The sequence below is a fragment of the Puma concolor genome, chromosome E2 (genome assembly GCF_028749965.1).
Source record: "Puma concolor isolate L17-30 chromosome E2, mPumCon1.1.hap2, whole genome shotgun sequence".
Classification (NCBI taxonomy): Eukaryota; Metazoa; Chordata; class Mammalia; order Carnivora; family Felidae; genus Puma; species Puma concolor.
In genome coordinates this window covers 50,669,242-50,686,761 of record NC_141681.1, presented here as the reverse complement: position 1 = coordinate 50,686,761, position 17,520 = coordinate 50,669,242, and the positions used below count along the sequence as shown (strand labels likewise).

Sequence of the window (17,520 nt, the reverse complement as noted above, 5' to 3'; positions counted from 1 at the left end):
CTTACATTCATGATTCATTCATGTGAGACAGGGAGAATGCTCTACAGAGCAATTTTAGGGGTTCTGGCCCTGCAATGTAATTCATGCAGATGGCAGTTAAAAGTAGCTTCAAAGTCTGTGAGAATGGAGTTCAAACTCTGGTCGTGCTATTTATTATCTACTGTCTTGGGGAAAATAACCTCTTAAAGCCTAAATTTTCTTACATGCAAAAATGGAGAAATAAATAACGTGTATTCTTAGCACTGCAGGTTAATCAGACATTAATAATAGCATAATAGCATATTGCTTCTTCATATATGGCCAGAACCTTGTATTTAAAAAAAAGTTTTCCGATGTTGCTTTGGGCATTTTTTAGACTTCCTGAAGGTTTAAAGTGCTCAAAGTTTTAAATCCTGTGGTTTGAGAAGTGCTAAATTGAGCTAAAACTCTTCTGTATTATCACATATTATGTATGTATCTCAGAAGAGTTTTTGAGAAACTGAAATTTGCTCAGACCAGACGATGGCAAACTTTTTATAAAGGCCCAGACAGTAAATGTTTGAGGCTTTATGGTCCATACTCTTTGCTTTCTCCTTACAATTCTTTACAAATGTGAAATTCCAAGGTCTCAGGCCATACAAAAATAGGATACAAGCCGGCTTTGGCCAAGAGCCTATAGTTTATTATTCTCTGGCTTAGAATTTAATAATATAAATATATAGTAATAATTTCATCTGTCGAAGATAATACCTAAATACCTACAGCTCTTACTATTATAGTTTTAATCCCCATAACAGAAGAGCTATTACCCACACTGAACACACAAGCTGCAGAACAGAGAGGTTAAGCATATTGTCTGCACTTACTCAACTAGCAAACAGCTCAACTGGACAAGTCTGGTTCCAGAATCTGCTTTTTAATTACAATATACTGCTTTGTAACCAACATTCTGGTTTGGTCTCTTTAACATTAGTTTCTCCTAAAATACTTGTTTTTTTTTTTTTTTTTTTTTTTTCAAGAAGCAATGGAGGGGTGTGGTCCTCAATGGCCTGAAAATTGTCAAGCTCCTTCTAAGTATAGGGGGGAATGGGAGGTGAATAGTAGATGACATAATGCAGGGCTGGTCAATGGCCAGAACTGCTCCCCAACTCACCCTTCAAAGGAACTATTCCTTTACATTCGCTGTTCTAGTATCTGCAAGGGATCATTAACCGGTGGGTTCTCATCTGGATATGCCCATCTTTGGATTAATGTTTCTATCAGATACTTTTCTTCATGGTCCAACAAGGATATATTACTTGGTTTAGAGTTGGTGACCTGAGACTGGGAAAACTTATGGTGGAGACTATGCCATTCAAAAGTCGCTTCTAGCTTTAGTCGTCCCATACTCCATTCTTTTCCTGTGAACAACAGAACCAAGTTGTAGCTGGGAGTGCATGTCCATTCTCTTCAGTTAATATGTGGATGATACTGGGAGTAACATTTTTTATGCTTAGAGAATGAAGATGCAATTTGTAATGGGGCAAGGCTAGAAAGAACACTATACCGTTGAATTAAGAATTGGTGGTTCGAACTCATGGTTCATTCTTTCTACCTGTGAACATCCTTATCTACCTACCTATCATTTTCATCCCCTCAGTAGTGAGGGGCATATCTATTTCTCAGGCCTTAATTTCTAAATATCATTCCACACTGTGAAGAACAAGGTCTCCTAAAGAGACTACAAGATAAGTATGGGACATTATATTGTGCCAGAGTAAGGATGTGCTCAAATTTATGCAAATTTATGAAGAGTAAATAAGTAGGGGCACTGGCGGCGGGGGGGGGGGTTATTTCAGTTAAGTCTCACTCTTGATTTTGGCTCAGATCATGATCTCACAGTTCAGGGGATCAAGACCCGCATCAGGTTCTATGGTGACAGCGCAAAGCCTGTTTAGGATTCTCTCCCTGTCTCTCTGACCCCTATTCACCCGTACACTCTCTCTCAAAATAAGTAAATAAACTTTAAAAAAATGAGCAAACAGTACAGATATTGGCTAACATATGTTGAGGGAATGATGATGGTAGAAAACCACTCTTTTGCAACCATCAGTAAGTCGATTTAGGCCACATTTAGCAACGGATGCTAAAACTAGCGGACGAAAATTTGTTGAAAAACAAGCTATTTACAGAACCAGAATATACCTCCCCACAAAGTACTAATTACAAAGGTAAAAATGGTAACTTTGCAGTGGAAAAACCCAGCTTACCTACCTTAATCGAGTTAACCAAGTTAACATCACCTATAATAGGACTAACATACCATGTTTCCTTATGTGATACACCAAGGACACATCACTTATGGAATCCTTATGCCAAAAAATGCATAATTTAAATCCAATAATGAGAAAACCTCACACTAATCCAAATTGTGTAACACTCAAAAATATCAAGGTCATTAAAAATAAACAATAAAGCAGTGATCCAGATTAAAGGAGTCTAAGTGAAATGTATAAACCTTGACTAGATTCTAAACCAGAAAAAATGTGATACATTATCAGGACAACTGATAAAATTTGAATAAGGTTTGTAAGTTAAATAGTGTTATATATCAGTATTAAATTTGCCTGATCACTATACTTGTAGGTGTGTAAGTAAATTAAATATCTTTGTTCTTAGCACATACACTGATGTATTTAGCTGCAAGGGGCAAGAGGTCTGTAACATACTCATGGTTAAAAATTCTACGTGTACAGGGACACCTGGGTGGCTCAGTCGGTTGAGCAGTTAAGCATCTGACTTTGACTCAGGTCATGATCTCATGGTTTGTGAGTTCGAGCCCTGCATCGGACTCTGTGCTGACAGCTTGGAGCCTGGAGCCTGCTTTGGATTCTATGTCTCCCTCTCTCTCTGCCCCTTCCCCACTAGTACTCTGTCTCTCAAAAATAAATAAACATTAAAAAAATTTTTTTAAGTTCTATGTGTACATACAGATATCAATATGTGTGTATATACACACATTCACATACAAGGAGAGAATGATTCAAACATGTTAACTCATCAATCTGAATAAAGGGAATACAAGAGATGTTATATAACTTACATTTTTTGGAAAGTTTGATATTATTTCAAAATAAGAAATCTAAAGAAATGCAAAAATACATATGAAACAAAATATCATCATTTAGCGATAACCAGAAATACCTATTCATCTATACCTTTTCTAATGAGATCACACAAAATCCCATGCCTTGTTTTTTTCAGGTTAATATATTCTGGACATCTTCCAATATCCCGAACTACAAATTTACCTTTTCCCATCTGATGTTTGCATAGTGTCCTACTGGATTAATAAATCATAAAATACTCTATCCAACTGATTGTTTCCTATTATAAACAATGATGCAATGACCTTTTTTTTTTTATACATCTATAGCAAACACAAATTTACTTCTGAAGATCAAAGCTTCATCCCAGGGGACCTATTCCTTAATTTTAATCCAATATACCATATGAAATAAAGCAATCATAGTATGAATTCTTGGTTATAGGAAATTTAGGTCAGTAATTTTATTCACTTTTCACAGCTTTACAGCTTTAGTAAAAATAATGGTCGCTGTAAATAAATATAAAATATAAGTTAAAGTAATCCAGAAACCTCCCTAACCACCCCCACCCCCCGCCAAAAAAACTAGCTAGTATATATATATATGGCAAATATCCTTTTCACACAGTATCTTTAGGCATGTATTTACTTTTAAAGACTATAGCAGATGGATCTTGCCAAGAGGGTTACAAGCTATTCCTCCCCCTTAATATTAGTTCCATTCCTGGCATTATGGTTCCACGTCATCATTTTAACGGATGTTAGAAAGATTCCATCTGAAGAAATCCCTTTCCACTCTCAATACTTGATAGTTTATCACCAGCAACGACCCTCCAAATATGTGACGACGTACATCCTGACAGAAGCCATTAAGACATTCTTCAGTTTTAACGATTCTTGCCAGTGTGGACTTTCTGATGGTACGTAAGACGTGAAGGGTGACTGAAGTCCTTACCACATACATCACATTTGTATGGTTTCTCACCAGTGTGTACTCTCTGATGGGCTTGAAGACGCGAACTCTGACTGAAGCTCTTACCACACTCTTCACATTTAAATAGTTTTTCCCTAATGTGAACACTCAGATGGACTCTCAGATTTGAGGGGAGACTGAAGGCCTTACCACACTCTTCACACCTATGGGGTTTCTCTCCTGTATGGACCCTCTGATGATGGCGAAGGTTCAAGCTCCTCCCAAAGCCTTTCCCACACTCCTCACATTTGTAAGGTTTTTCTCCAGTGTGGCCTCTCTGGTGGTATATAAACTGTGAACTGTATCTAAAACCCTTTCCACAGACATCGCATTTGTATGGCTTCTCCCCAGTGTGGACTCTCTGATGGGACTGGAGACCAGAGGACTGACTGAAGCCCTTACCACATACACCACATTTGTACGGTTTCTCTCCAGTATGGACTCTCTGATGTACCCGAAAGTCTATGGCCTGACTGAAGCTTTTGTCACACTCCTCGCATTTATAGGGCTTCTCTCCAGAGTGGACTCTCTGATGAGCATGAAGATTTGATCGCCAGCTGAAGCCCTTCCCGCACTCCTCACACTTATATGGTTTTTCTCCAGTGTGAATTACCTGGTGCAGTTTAAGATTTGAACTGTAACTGAAGTCCTTACCACACACATCACATTTGTATGGCTTCTCTCCGGTGTGGACTCTCTGATGGGTTTGAAGCTTTGATGACTGGCTGAAGCCCTTCCCACACGTTTCACATCTGAATCGTTTCTCCCCAGTGTGGACATTCTGATGGACTTGAAGATTAGAAGCCTGACTGAAGCCCTTCCCACACTCCTTACACTTATAGGGTTTCTCTCCTGTGTGAACTCGGAAATGGATATGAAGATCTGTATTACGGGTAAAGCCCTTCCCACACGCCTCACATTTGTATGGTTTCTCTCCAGTGTGGACTCTCCGATGGCATATTAGCGGTGAATTGTGACTGAAGCCCTTACCACAGACGTCACATTTGTAAGGCTTCTCCCCAGTGTGGACCCTCTGATGTATGTGATAGTGTGCAGCCTGAGTGAAACCCTTACCACACTCCCCACATTTGTAGGGTTTCTCACCCCTGTGGACCCTCTGATGAACACGAAGATTAACACTCCAGCCGAAGCCCTTCCCACACTCTTCACATTTGTATGGTTTTTCTTCAGTGTGGACCCTCTGATGGCACTGAAAATTTGAACTCTGGCTAAAGCACTTACCGCACTCTTCACATTTGTAAGGTTTCTCTCCGGTGTGAGTCCTGTAATGAATGATAAGGCCTGTGCTGCTACTGAATCCCTTGCCACAACTGTCACATCTGTAGGACTTTTCCCCTGTGTGGTTAGACTGATGAGGATGAAAAGTGCTCTTACCGAAGCAATCGCCAGGTTCATGACATTTATTGTGTTTCTCTCTTGGGCGAATTCTCTGAAGAGCCTGCAGGTGTGGACACCGCCTGGAGCATTTCTCTCCTGGGTGAACGTTGTGAAGTGGAAGCACTGAGCTATAACTGAAACCCTTTCCACACTCACGACACGGAAAGAGATCCCCTCCTGGGGGTACATGTCGACTGAAACCATCGCAAATGCTTTTGCCGCATTCATTGTATTCATAGGGTTTCTGTTCTGTGCCAGTGCTAATACAATCACTAAGTGATTGCTTCATGAAGGCCTCACATACACTCAGGTTATTTTTCACATTAACTTGCTGACCTCTACTCTGCTCCGGTGACTCACGCGGGTAGGTATTCCCACAAGAATCCTGAGTTCTCAAAACCGATACACCTGCAGTGTAACTGGAGCTACCTGCTTTAGGATTCATTCCATTATTCTCACTTTCAGAAACATGAACAGAATCACCGTGGAGTAACTGGGAACGCTTCCTCTGAAGACAGCTGGTTAAATCACTTGCCACTTGCTTCCAGATTTGCCAGCAGGATAGTTCTTCGTGTGAAAGGTATTTTAATGCAACTTTTCGAAGAGTCTCCATCTCCTTTTGATTCTTGCTGCCTATAAGAAAAAGCAATATTCAGAGATAAGGACAAGGGAATGCTCAGGTCCAGAAACGTCAGGATTTCACATATAGGCCCTACGATAAGGCCTCCACAAACCATGGGGAGGGTCACGTCTATACAGTATCACGTAACCTTTTATGTGTTTCCATGCAAGTGGAAGCAAAAAATGGGGTCAACAGACTCTTAGCCACTAAGTGTAAATGTAACCCATTTTAGAACCATAAATTTCATAGATTAAAATGAGAGCTTTAAGTTTGAAATCAAATGACTGCAGGGCAACAAAGACAAGCCACATTCTATCCTCCAATAACATCAATTAAAAGCCTACTCACCTTTGCCCTCGTAGGCTTATGGTAAGAGGCATCCTCCCCAGTAAGATTAAAAAAGCTTGGGGCGCCTGGGTGGCGCAGTCGGTTAAGCGTCCGACTTCAGCCAGGTCACGATCTCACGGTCCGTGAGTTCGAGCCCCGCGTCAGGCTCTGGGCTGATGGCTCAGAGCCTGGAGCCTGTTTCCGATTCTGTGTCTCCCTCTCTCTCTGCCCCTCCCCCGTTCATGCTCTGTCTCTCTCTGTCCCAAAAATAAATAAACGTTGAAAAAAAAAAAATTTAAAAAAAAAAAAAAGATTAAAAAAGCTTATAGGCATTAAATAGTATTTTAGGTCCTGGCAGAAATCACACATAGTAAGGACACCACTGTATGAAATGCTTGTTTCAAAAAAAAAAAAAAAAAAAGGAACAAAGAAAGAAATGCTTGTTTCAGTTCTAAACACACACCTAAATATTGTATTTATGCTGGATAAAGATGTAAAATATCTGATCGAAGGTCATGGCTAAAAATGTATGGAAGCCACTGGCTTAAAATGTTTGAGTGGGGCTGGGTACCAAAAGTCCTTCATTAATTTGCTTAAGTGGAAAGTTACATTCTAATAACATAAGCTGAAAAATCTCAACAGGTATATATACACTTCTAGGTATGTTAGGTGAAGATGTCCATGCCCTAATCCCTGGAACCTGTATGTTCATGTACGTAGCAAAAGGGCTTTAGATCTGATTAAATTAAGGATCCTGAGATGGGGAAGTTATCCTGGATTATGTGGATGTGTCCAAAGTCATCACAAGGGTCATTATCAGAGGGAGGTGGGAGGGAACTGTCCCGGGCCTCACCCTATGCATCTCTGCCTTTTGCTGGTTCAGATTTGCATTCTTTTCGGGGCACCTGGCTGGCTCAATCGGTTGAACACGTGACTCAATCTCGGGGTGTGAATTCAAGCTCCATGTTGGGTGTAGAGATTACCAAAAAAAGAAAATCTTTTAAAAAATAAATAAATAAATAAAAAGGCTGAACCTCACTCCTGAGGCTAAGTCTGCAGGTGAAAACTAGACCCAGTGAAGGGAAGCAAGTATCCAACATCCTGAGCGCATCAACCATGAAGCGACGTAGGAAGGGGAAAGGACAAAAGAAGGGGTAAATCCATCACTCGCTCACAGAATTCATTGCCTTTGTATTCCTTTGGTTATAATGCAGTTATAATTGTAAGTACAGAGCTTTCCTGTGTTCTGTCATTTTAGTGAATGCCAGCTGGGTCCTAAGAGGGTGGCCCTGGAGAGCCCAGCTGGTGTCTGACGTCTTGGTGGGTGGTCTCGTGGGAGGTCTGTGCCCTTAACCTGTGACGCTGGAGCTAACTTCGGGTGTTTCGTATCAGGACTCACTACAGCATGTCAAAAGGCTTCTCACATTGCTCTATCAGCTAGTTAGTATCACTAGGATGCAAATTACACTGGAAAATTTAGAAAGTCTGTAATTTTCTTTCCTGTCAGGACCCTTCTCGTGTCCACAGGTACGTATACCAGTCTTCTGATGCCTGGAAATGTCCAATTTGAAACTACTGAACATCTACCATATATGCGTTCTGTGATCATTTAGGTGTTAGCGAGAGGGGCAGGCGCTCAGCTGGGAAGCTGGTGGCTTCCATTCATATGTAGACAACCTGAGCCTCTTCCCTGAGAACTGATGAACTGAAATGCCTTGCGTCCTTGGCACTGATAATTTCTGATAGTTTAGTTATCCATTCTGATAACTGGGAATAGCTTTTATCTTCTAAGTTTACTCAGTATAAATCTTTACATATTCCAAGACATCTTAGAAATGAGAACTATGTTAGACATTCACTGGGAGACGATGTTCCAGAACAATCCATTAGTCACATTAGTGTGCTCTAAACCTATGAGCCACCTCTAGGAGTGACAGAGATGGGATGCGATGCCCACTTGTCTCCAGTATCTGTAAGCTTTTTGTTTTTAAGAATCTACAAAAATAAGCCCTTTAATTTGTCCTCTTGTGACCTGCAAAGAGCACTTTAGCACAGTTTTTGTATGTGGGGCATGGCTGCAAAATCCTGAAACGTGCTGATGGTAAAGAGGTCAAAAAACCTTTGAGACAAGGTGACAGCAAATGCTACAAGATCTGTTAAAAGACAGACTTGGTCTATTATGCAAAACTGAGAAGTGACAATACTTAGGGTCGGCATTCCTGAGGTTGAGTCTGCATGTGAAAACGAGACCCAGCGAAGGGAAGCAAGTATCCAACACCCTGAGCGCATCAACCATGAAACGACATAGGAAGGGAAAAGGACAAAAGAAGGGGTACATCCATCACCCGCTTGCAGAATTCATCGCCTAACTTATCACGTTTGCAGACAAGCTACTGTTTCATTTTCAGGCAGAGGGAGAGCCTATGAATTTACTTGATCTAGGAATATCTAATTTTTAACTTCTAAATGGGTAGAACTGAGAAATATGCCAATTAAAGAGAAAGGACACTAGGGGAGAGAAAGGAAAGGAGATCGAAGAGTGAAGTGAAAGGTGAAGGAGAGAGAGAGGGCAGGAGAAAGGAGGGCGGTAAAAGGCTGGGCGGGAAAGTAATCAGCCTGTCTGGGGACATGGACAAGGCATTCTTCCCATCCGGGAAAGGCTGCTATTGAAAGGCTGGTATTGTAGCTCACTTCTACAAGAACAGTAACTAGGTAACTGACTTACTCACTTAACAAGCACGTATGGGATCACCTTCTGTGCAGAAGGCCCACCCGAGGCTTTGAGCAGACACAGCAGATAAAACTGCCCAAATTCCTACTTCCTGGAGAGATAGAGGACGCACAAGTAAATAAAACTGTTACCAGGTCAGGAGGTGATCGGTGCTTAGACACAAAATAAGGCAGGGTGAGGGGATGGAGAAGGGAGAGGATGACACATTAAACAGCAGACACAGAAGGCCTAGCTGATGTAGGTGAAACTCGAGCAAAGACCTGAGTAAGGGAGTCGCTGCGGACTCTATGCCCAGGCAGAGGGGGAGCCAGTCAAAGGCCCTGAAACAGCAGACGACACTCCAAGGGGGCCAGGACACCAGGGATGATGGAATCCAGGGTAAAAGCAAGGCTGATCATAGAGGAACCTGGTGAGGCATCCAGATGAGGTAGGGCCGTGCAGGCCACTGTGAGGACACGGAGAGAAATGGGAAGTCTCTGGAGGGTTTTCAGCAGGGGAACGGCGTGATCCCACTTGCTCCCTAAAGAATCACTCAGGTCCCATGTTGAGAACAGATGACAGGAGTGCAAGGGAGGAGGCAGGGAGACCAATGTGGAGGCTGCTTTCCCAGTCCAGGCAAGGGATGACAGTACCCAGACAAGACTGGTAATCACGGGTGTGGTGAGAAGCAGATTAGCTGGTACCTGAAGGAACAGCCACATGGTTCTCACTGGAGTATCCATTTCTTTGAGTTTCTCTTTCCATCATCCAAAGCTTTTCTTCTGCCTCCAACTGGGACATCATATCTGGCTTGAAGGGAAGATGTCCTATGGAAAGGCAGATACATATTTTTAAGATGAACACAAAGCTGTATTTTTGTCCAAATTCTACAATCCTTAGAACCTCTAAAGTGACAATTTAAGAACTTTTTTGAGGGGCGCCTGGGTGGCGCAGTCGGTTAAGCGTCCGGCTTCAGCCAGGTCACGATCTCGCGGTCCGTGAGTTCGAGCCCCGCGTCAGGCTCTGGGCTGATGGCTCGGAGCCTGGAGCCTGTTTCCGATTCTGTGTCTCCCTCTCTCTCTGCCCCTCCCCTGTTCATGCTCTGTCTCTCTCTGTCCCAAAAATAAATAAAAAACGTTGAAAAAAAAAATTAAAAAAAAAAAAAAAAGAACTTTTTTGATCACAAACCATAAGAAATGGATTGAGGTCATGACCTAGTCCGTGTCTAGACAGAGATAAAATTAGATCTAGCTAATGGCTGTTCTCATCCTATTTCCCACTCTCACGCCACTCACTGCAAATGGTCAGTTTGTGCCTCAACGTGAGCAGGTCTTGATAAGGAACTTTGATGGTTTCTGCCCTTATTCTTGTTTATTCTATTTCACTGAAAAATAAAATTCCAGTACAATGTATTAATTCCATGACCCACCAGTGGGTCACAGCCATAATCTGAAAGATAAAGTATTTGAAAAGCATAGAAGCCAATTTATAATTTATAATTCCCAGTTATAGTTAATTTTTTTTAATTTTGTTTTTAATGTTTATTTATTTTTGAGACAGAGGCACAAAGCACGAGCAGGGGAGGGACAGAGAGAGAGGTAATACAGAATCTGAGGCAGGCTCCAGGCTCCGAGCCGTCAGCACAGAGCCCAATGCGGGGCTCGAACTCACGGACCGTGAGATCATGACCTGAGCCGAAGTCGGACGCTCAACTGACTGAGCCACCCAGGTGCCCCTCATTTATAGTTAACTTAAAGAGGATTAACTTAACTTAAAGAGGATTTCTCAACTGCGGCACTATGAATATTGTGGACCAGCTACTTCTTTGTGGTGGGGGTTGTCCTACACGCTGTAGGTTTAGAAGCATTGGCAGCCACTAGGTGGCAGTAGCACCCCTCCCCTCTAGTTGTGATGATCAAAATAGTCTCCAGACATTGCCTAATGTGGTGGGGGGGGGAGGGGGAGTGGAATCATCCCTGGACAGAACTTTGCCTGAGCAGAAAGACCAGGAAAAACTATGCCTGCAGTCCCAGGGATTAGAAAAACTTGTGCTTTCAAGGTCAGGGAACCATTTTAAAAGGTCCAAAGCTTTGAAATGAGGACACGGGCTCTCAGTAGGGGTGAGGTTCAGTGTCACAGTGCGCCTGTTCTCACCCACTGAAAGCAGGTTCTCGAAGTTCTCCACCATCACATCTCGGTACAGCTTCCTCTGGGCAGAGTCCAGCAGTCCCAGCTCCTCTATAGTGAAGACCACAGCCACGTCCTTGAACGTCACTGCCTCCTACGACATCAAACACACACAACCTCGATCCCATAATCTCCACTGGAAAAAAGCCGGGATTGAAAAGGGTAAAGAGGATTACCAAAAATCTTGTTGCTGATTTGAAGGGAACCCAGGCAGATTTCAGTCCCAGAGCTGTCCCCCATTCACCGTCCCCTCCCGATCACCCCACAAAGCTTGGATTCTGTCCCTGCAATTTTCACAGGCCTTTGGCAGTCCTCCAGGACAGGCACACGGCTTTCTGTGTTCAATGCACATGCCGTATCCACCTGCGGCATTCACAGCTGGTGAAGGCACAGACTGAGTTCAAATTTCAAAGTTTTAATTACAGGACCTTGGGGGAAATTCCATAACTTGCCACTATCTCAATGTCCTCTGTTCTTTAATGGTGTCTAAACCACAAGGTGTTTGAAAACGTTAGATGAGGAAGTACATGTAAACCACAGAGAGTGGTGCCTGGCACATCTCAAAGTGCTCAATAAATGTGAACAACTACTATTATACGGTCTCATTCTATTTTGCGACCAGAGACTCTAACATTCCTTAGAATTTACGATTTGTCTTTAATCAATACAAATCATGTATAATTAGTTCCAGATTTTTATTTTGTATTTATTTTTTCAGTTTATTTATTTTGAGAGAGGGAGAGCATGCACACCCGAGTTGGCAGAGGGGCAGAGACAGAGGGAAAGAGAATCTTAAGCAGGCGCCACACCCAACACGGAGCCCAACACGGAGCCCAACACAGAGCTCGATCTCACGACCATGAAATCATGACCCGAGCCAAAATCAAGAGTCAGTCGCCCAACCGACTGAGCCATCCAGGCGTCCCATAGTGACAGATTTTTAATCAATGCTGCAAAGATCCTTTTACAGAGATTTTGGCTAAGAGCAGCAATTGCAAAGTCACAGAATAAACACTTCCAGATTTTTCAAAGAATAGCAGATTTCCCTCTCAAAAGGTTTTCCCAGTTCCCCTTTCATGCAAGAGTACAAGTGTTCCTGAATCTCTAGACTCTGGCCAAAGAGGACAGAACTCCTGTTTAAAAAAATCTTCGACAACCTAAGTGATAAATACACAGAAAGACTTTGTTCACATCTGCATACGTTTACTTATGAGTGACCATTATTTTCTCCATAAATTTGCCTTTTTTAACACTCCATTTCTTTTACTCATATACCAATTAGGTTTTTCTTTATCATACTAGCCTTTTTTTTTTTTAATGTTTATTTATTTTTGAGAGAGAGAGAGAGAAAGACAGAGCATGAGCAGAGGAGGGGCAGAGAGAGACAGAGACACAGAATCTGAAGCAGGCTTCAGGCTCTGAGCTGTCAGCACAGACCAGAGCCCGACACAGGGCTCAAACTCACGAACTGCAAGATCATGACCTGAGCTGAAGTCAGACGCTTAAACAACTTAGCCACTCAGGCGCCCCTCTTACTAATCTTAATAGAGTTATTAAGCCTTTCTTTAATGTATGTAAGTACAGCTGACCCTTCAACAAGGGTTTGAACTGCATGGGTCCACCCTATATACAGATTTTTTACAGTACTGTAAATGTATCCTCTCTTAAAATTTTCTTAATAATGTTTTTTTTCTTCTAGCTTATTTTATTGTAAGAACATAGTATATAACATATACAAAATATGTACTAATCAACTGTTTATGTTATTGGTAAGGCCTCTGGTCGACAGTACGCTTAAAAGATAAGTTTCTGGAGAGTCAAAAGTTAATATGTGGACTTTCAACTGTGCAAGGGGTTCAGCATAGTTTGAGGGTTGACTGTAGATCCCACCAATGCCAATACTGCAAATACAGTGTTAAGAATGCAAGTGAAAAAGGAATGCGGGAAAGTGCAAAGAGCTGGTTTGTAAGCAAAGCAGGAGTGTACATTACTTTTGTCTATTTCAAATTGCTATTACTTTTTTCAGAGATTGTTTTGTGAAATAATAAAGATAAAACAGCACACACACATGCACACAGAGTCTGGCCAGAACATGCACTCAAAATCTGTTGTTCTCCACTAACCTTTCCAAGGAAGAGAAAAAAGGATGTGCCTAATCTCTGAAAAGTAAAAACACACCTTGGGAGCCACAAAAGAATGCCTTATTTACCTGAAACTTGGTCATTTTCTCCTGCTCCTTCTCGGAAAGGTCAGAGTCCTGAGAAGGCATAACTGGGGAAGGACAAAGAAGCCATGAGATGCAGGCCAGGGCGGCCATGAGCCCATGTGGATCTTTGCAGAAATTATACGAGAGTTCTCCTACTTCCAGGCAGTTGCAGTCACATACAGCATGGTAAGGAAAGCATGGAATAGATTCCAACTACTAATAAGTTTGTTAGTCAGGGGCCACTGGACAGTCAATAGCCTGCAGGATCAAACGCAGTAACCCTACTATAAGAATTTTCCATCCTGGGGACAGTAGGAAATGAAGGGCATTGTTAACAACATGTATAGGCTTAAAAAAAAAATGTGGTTCTAAGTCAAAGGCCTCAGTTTAAATCCTGGAAATGATACTTGCATCTATGTAATGTCAGGGGTGTTAAAGAAAAAACTCTGTGCCTCACTGTGGTCATCTGCACGTGAGGACAGGATACAAACTGCAAATCATACTCACCTCATAAGGTTTTCCCCGTATTAACAGCAGATGGAAAGTTCAAAGAGCCAGGAATCCTTTTTTCCTGCACCTGCAAAAAAGCAGATGATACTTTGCATTATAAACTGTATTTGCACAGGTCTTTTCTCAAAGCAGCAAAAAAGACCAGAAAAGTACCTGGACTTCATAACGCTCTCCTATGAAACTCACCTTTCTTCTCTGAAAATCCTCATTTTGACTTAAAATTTTCTCTTACTTAACAATTCTTTCCCCGGGGGTGCCTGGTGGCTGGGTTGGTTAGACATCTGGCTCTTGGTTTTGGCTCAGGTCATGATCTCCTGGTTAGTGAGTTCTAGCCCTGTATCAGGCTCTGTGCGGACATGGCAGAGCCTGCTTGGACTTCTGTGTCTCCCTCTCTCTCTGCCTCTCCCCCACGCATGCTCTCTCTCTCAAAGAAAAAATAAAATAAACATTTCAAAAATAATAATTTGTTGCCCAGCTAGTAACATTTTGACACTGGTATTAGTTTTCTAAAAAACATCATTTCGAGTGAATTTACTTCATGAAGTCAATAAAAGGCTTATTGGTAAGAGCCTTTTAATCCTATGTGCATAGAGATAAAGAAAGATACAAAATAAAAATCAAGAAACACAGAAGACAGATTGAGAGGCTCCAACATTTGTCCAATAGGAGTATGAGGAAAAGAGAATGAAAGAAATGGCAGAGAGGTCTTACTTCAAAAGATAATTGTGAGTTCATACATAGAAATTCTCAACAGTATAAATAAAAATACTCTCTTAAATCATACTGAAACTCAAGAATGCAAAGAACTAAAAAGTGTACGTAAATAAGAACTAAAAACAACAACAAAAATCCTTAAAGCTCCCAGAAAGAAAATACGGTTTACCTAACAAAAATGACCATTAGACTGACAGAATCAGGGAAACAGAATGGAGATCTGAAACAACTGAACGAGATCTCCAAAAGGAAGGAAAAAAAATAATGGTCAACCTTGAATTCTATGCTCGACAGAGTGACTACTGACACAAGGGAGGAAAAAAAAAATTTTCAGCTGAACAAAGATGAAGAACATTTATAACTAAATGAGCCCTAAAGAAGAAATGGTAAAATAACAAAACAACAACAAAAAAAACCCCGAAACAAACAAAAAGACCCTTGTAAGTATGTTGGTAACGTCTTTGTGATTTAAAACAAACAAACAAAAAGCCCAAGAAAGATCTGACCAATTTGGAGGGTAGTTAGAACAAAAATATAACCCATCCCACAGAACCTACCCTACAGTTTAAAAAAAAAAAAAAAGGGGGCGCCTGGGTGGCTCAGTCCGTTGAGCGTCCAACTTTGGCTCAGGTCATGATCTCAGTCTGTGTGTTCAAGCCCCGCGTGGGGCTCTGTGCTGACAGCTCAGAGCCTAGAGCCTGTTTCGGATTCTGTGTCTCCCTCTCTCTCCCCTCCCCTACTCATGCTCTGTGTCTGTCTCAAGAATAAATAAACATTAAAAAAAAAAAAAAAAAAAAAAAAAGGTGGTGGCGTGGGGGCGCCTGGGTGGCTCAGTCAGTTGAGCATCAGATTTCGGCTGAGGTCATGATCTCACAGTCTGGGTTCGAGCCCCACATCCGGCTCTGTGCTGACAGTGCAGAGCGTGCTTGGGATTCTCTTTCTCTTCCTCTCTCTCTGCCCCTTCCCTGCTTGCTCTCGCTCTCTCTCAAAAAAAAAGAAAACATTAGTCTCAGAGACAGATAACCGTTTTTTTATCCCAAAGCAGTTGCGAGTAAGTAAAAGAGGAATAAGAAGAAAGGAGAGCAAAAGGAAGAAATGTAAAACGTGGTAAACTGAAAAATGAAGACATATTTAAAACATATGCGCGTGTGGTATAAAATCCACACTCACACCTACCAACGGGGAGATTAAACACCGGCAGGCTGATGCGACAAATATTTGCACATTTTCCTACTGCGAATTTACTGACTGAAAGAAACCTGATGAATTGAAAACAGAGGACAGGACAAGAAAGTACCTTCGCTGGTACGTACCCGGGGCTATGCCGTGGGCAGCCAAGAAGTCCGTCCTTTCTCCCCTTTGCGACCCCAGGGACGCGGAAGAAAAGGACGCGGTGGGACGGCACGGCTGGCTCTGTCTCCGGGATCAAGCGTAGCGGACATCCCCAGGCGCTAGCGCGGGGTGCCTCGGGGCTTCCTAAAAGAGATCGATAGAGCTGGGGAAGACCTCGGTGCCCGGGACGACGACAGCAGGGCCACGCTGTCGATGCCCCTAGAGCCCTGAGCTCCCTGTCTTCACTGGGGCTTCCAGGCAAAGGGGCGCTGGTGACCGAATTGCTCTATCACGAGCGAGAGCCAACCCGTCACCCCGTGCCCCGCCGTTCTAAGCTCTGGACACGTACTGTCTCGTTCAGTTGGAATCACAACCCTACCCAGTAGTTTCTCGCTCGCTCGCTCGCTACCGTACGGAGGAGGAAAGTAGAGCGCAGAGAACAACTCGCCGGGTATTGTACCGATAGAAGTAGCAGCGCTGCTCGGTAAGTGGGGGAGGAGGGCTGAGGGAATCCAAACTTCTGCCCTCCGTCTCTCGGCCTCCGCCGGCGGCCGCGACTCCTCCATCCTAAAAAGGCCGCCTCGGTAGCGACCAGTCCCACGCTCAGGCCGAAAAGGCTCGGAGGGGTGGGGGGGAGCAAGGCTGACTCACCTCCCGACCGAAAAGATGGTGGCAGCCTCGCTTTTCCGGGGCGGAAGTGCCTCTGCCTACACGGCGCCCCAGAACTACACTTCTCGGAAGCCCCGGGGGGAACAGGCGGCGCAGCGAGCCCCTTGTTTCCGGAAAGAGTTCAGGACTACATTTCCCAGAAACTCAAAGAGGAGGAAGAACTTTGCCCGCCCGCCTTAGGCCACTCCCTTCCCTCCCAGCAAATCTCCCAGCTGGTAATGCGAGGACTACAAAGATCAGAAACCGCTTTACGGCTTCCCATTTTGCCGCCCTAAAGCTGTTCTGTGACGCCAGTGAAACTGAGTTTTTCCCACTGACAAACAAAACGTAATTAGCAAATAGTTGAAGAGTCAGAGACTTAAAAACAGTTTGTAAGAAGATCACGTGATCCTTTAATAACGAAACTGTACCTACTACTAGACGAGAGAAAACGATAGCCTTTATTTTGCAGTTTCAGACACTTTTTAGATATAAAAACGAATGAAAGACCAAAAACAAAAAATGAGGGCAAAACGTATTGTAGATTTCAACTTTTGTGAATAGCACAAATAATTAAGAACTTGGCTACTGAGGGCAGCCAGACATACTCAAGAGCAAAAAGACAAGCTTCAGCATATTTGTATGATCAATTTCCCAACCGGGGGGGGGGGGGGGGGTGTTGGAAACATTCCTCAGAGAAATTTCCGAATTTGAGGATGAATACATTATTAATTAGATTTTTATGCAACAGTCACAGTCACTGTAAAACTCTTGTTTGCTGATATCTATGATAGAACAGATGTTTCAAAGAAATGAGGGTGGAGAGCAG

The 17,520-nt window shown here is 42.7% G+C and overlaps 1 protein-coding gene across 4 annotated transcripts; it reads right to left on the bottom strand.

The window, feature by feature from the left end:
- Positions 1-3,048: 3,048 nt before the first annotated feature.
- ZNF227 (zinc finger protein 227) lies at positions 3,049-16,160 on the bottom strand. 4 transcript variants are annotated; one of them, XM_086689998.1, is made up of 6 exons: positions 16,025-16,160; positions 13,995-14,064; positions 13,491-13,552; positions 11,249-12,438; positions 9,799-9,921; positions 3,049-6,068 (listed from the first exon to the last, which is right to left on the bottom strand). In XM_086689998.1, exons 4-6 carry the CDS (start codon positions 11,280-11,282, stop codon positions 3,952-3,954), a joined length of 2,274 nt encoding a protein of 757 aa, XP_086546124.1. In that variant the 5' UTR covers positions 11,283-12,438; positions 13,491-13,552; positions 13,995-14,064; positions 16,025-16,160; the 3' UTR covers positions 3,049-3,951. The 4 variants fall into 4 exon arrangements, with proteins under 4 accessions (XP_086546124.1, XP_025770722.2, XP_086546123.1 ...); XM_025914937.2 differs by having other exon boundaries at positions 11,249-11,375; XM_086689997.1 differs by having other exon boundaries at positions 11,249-11,375; positions 13,491-14,064.
- Positions 16,161-17,520: the final 1,360 nt, after the last annotated feature.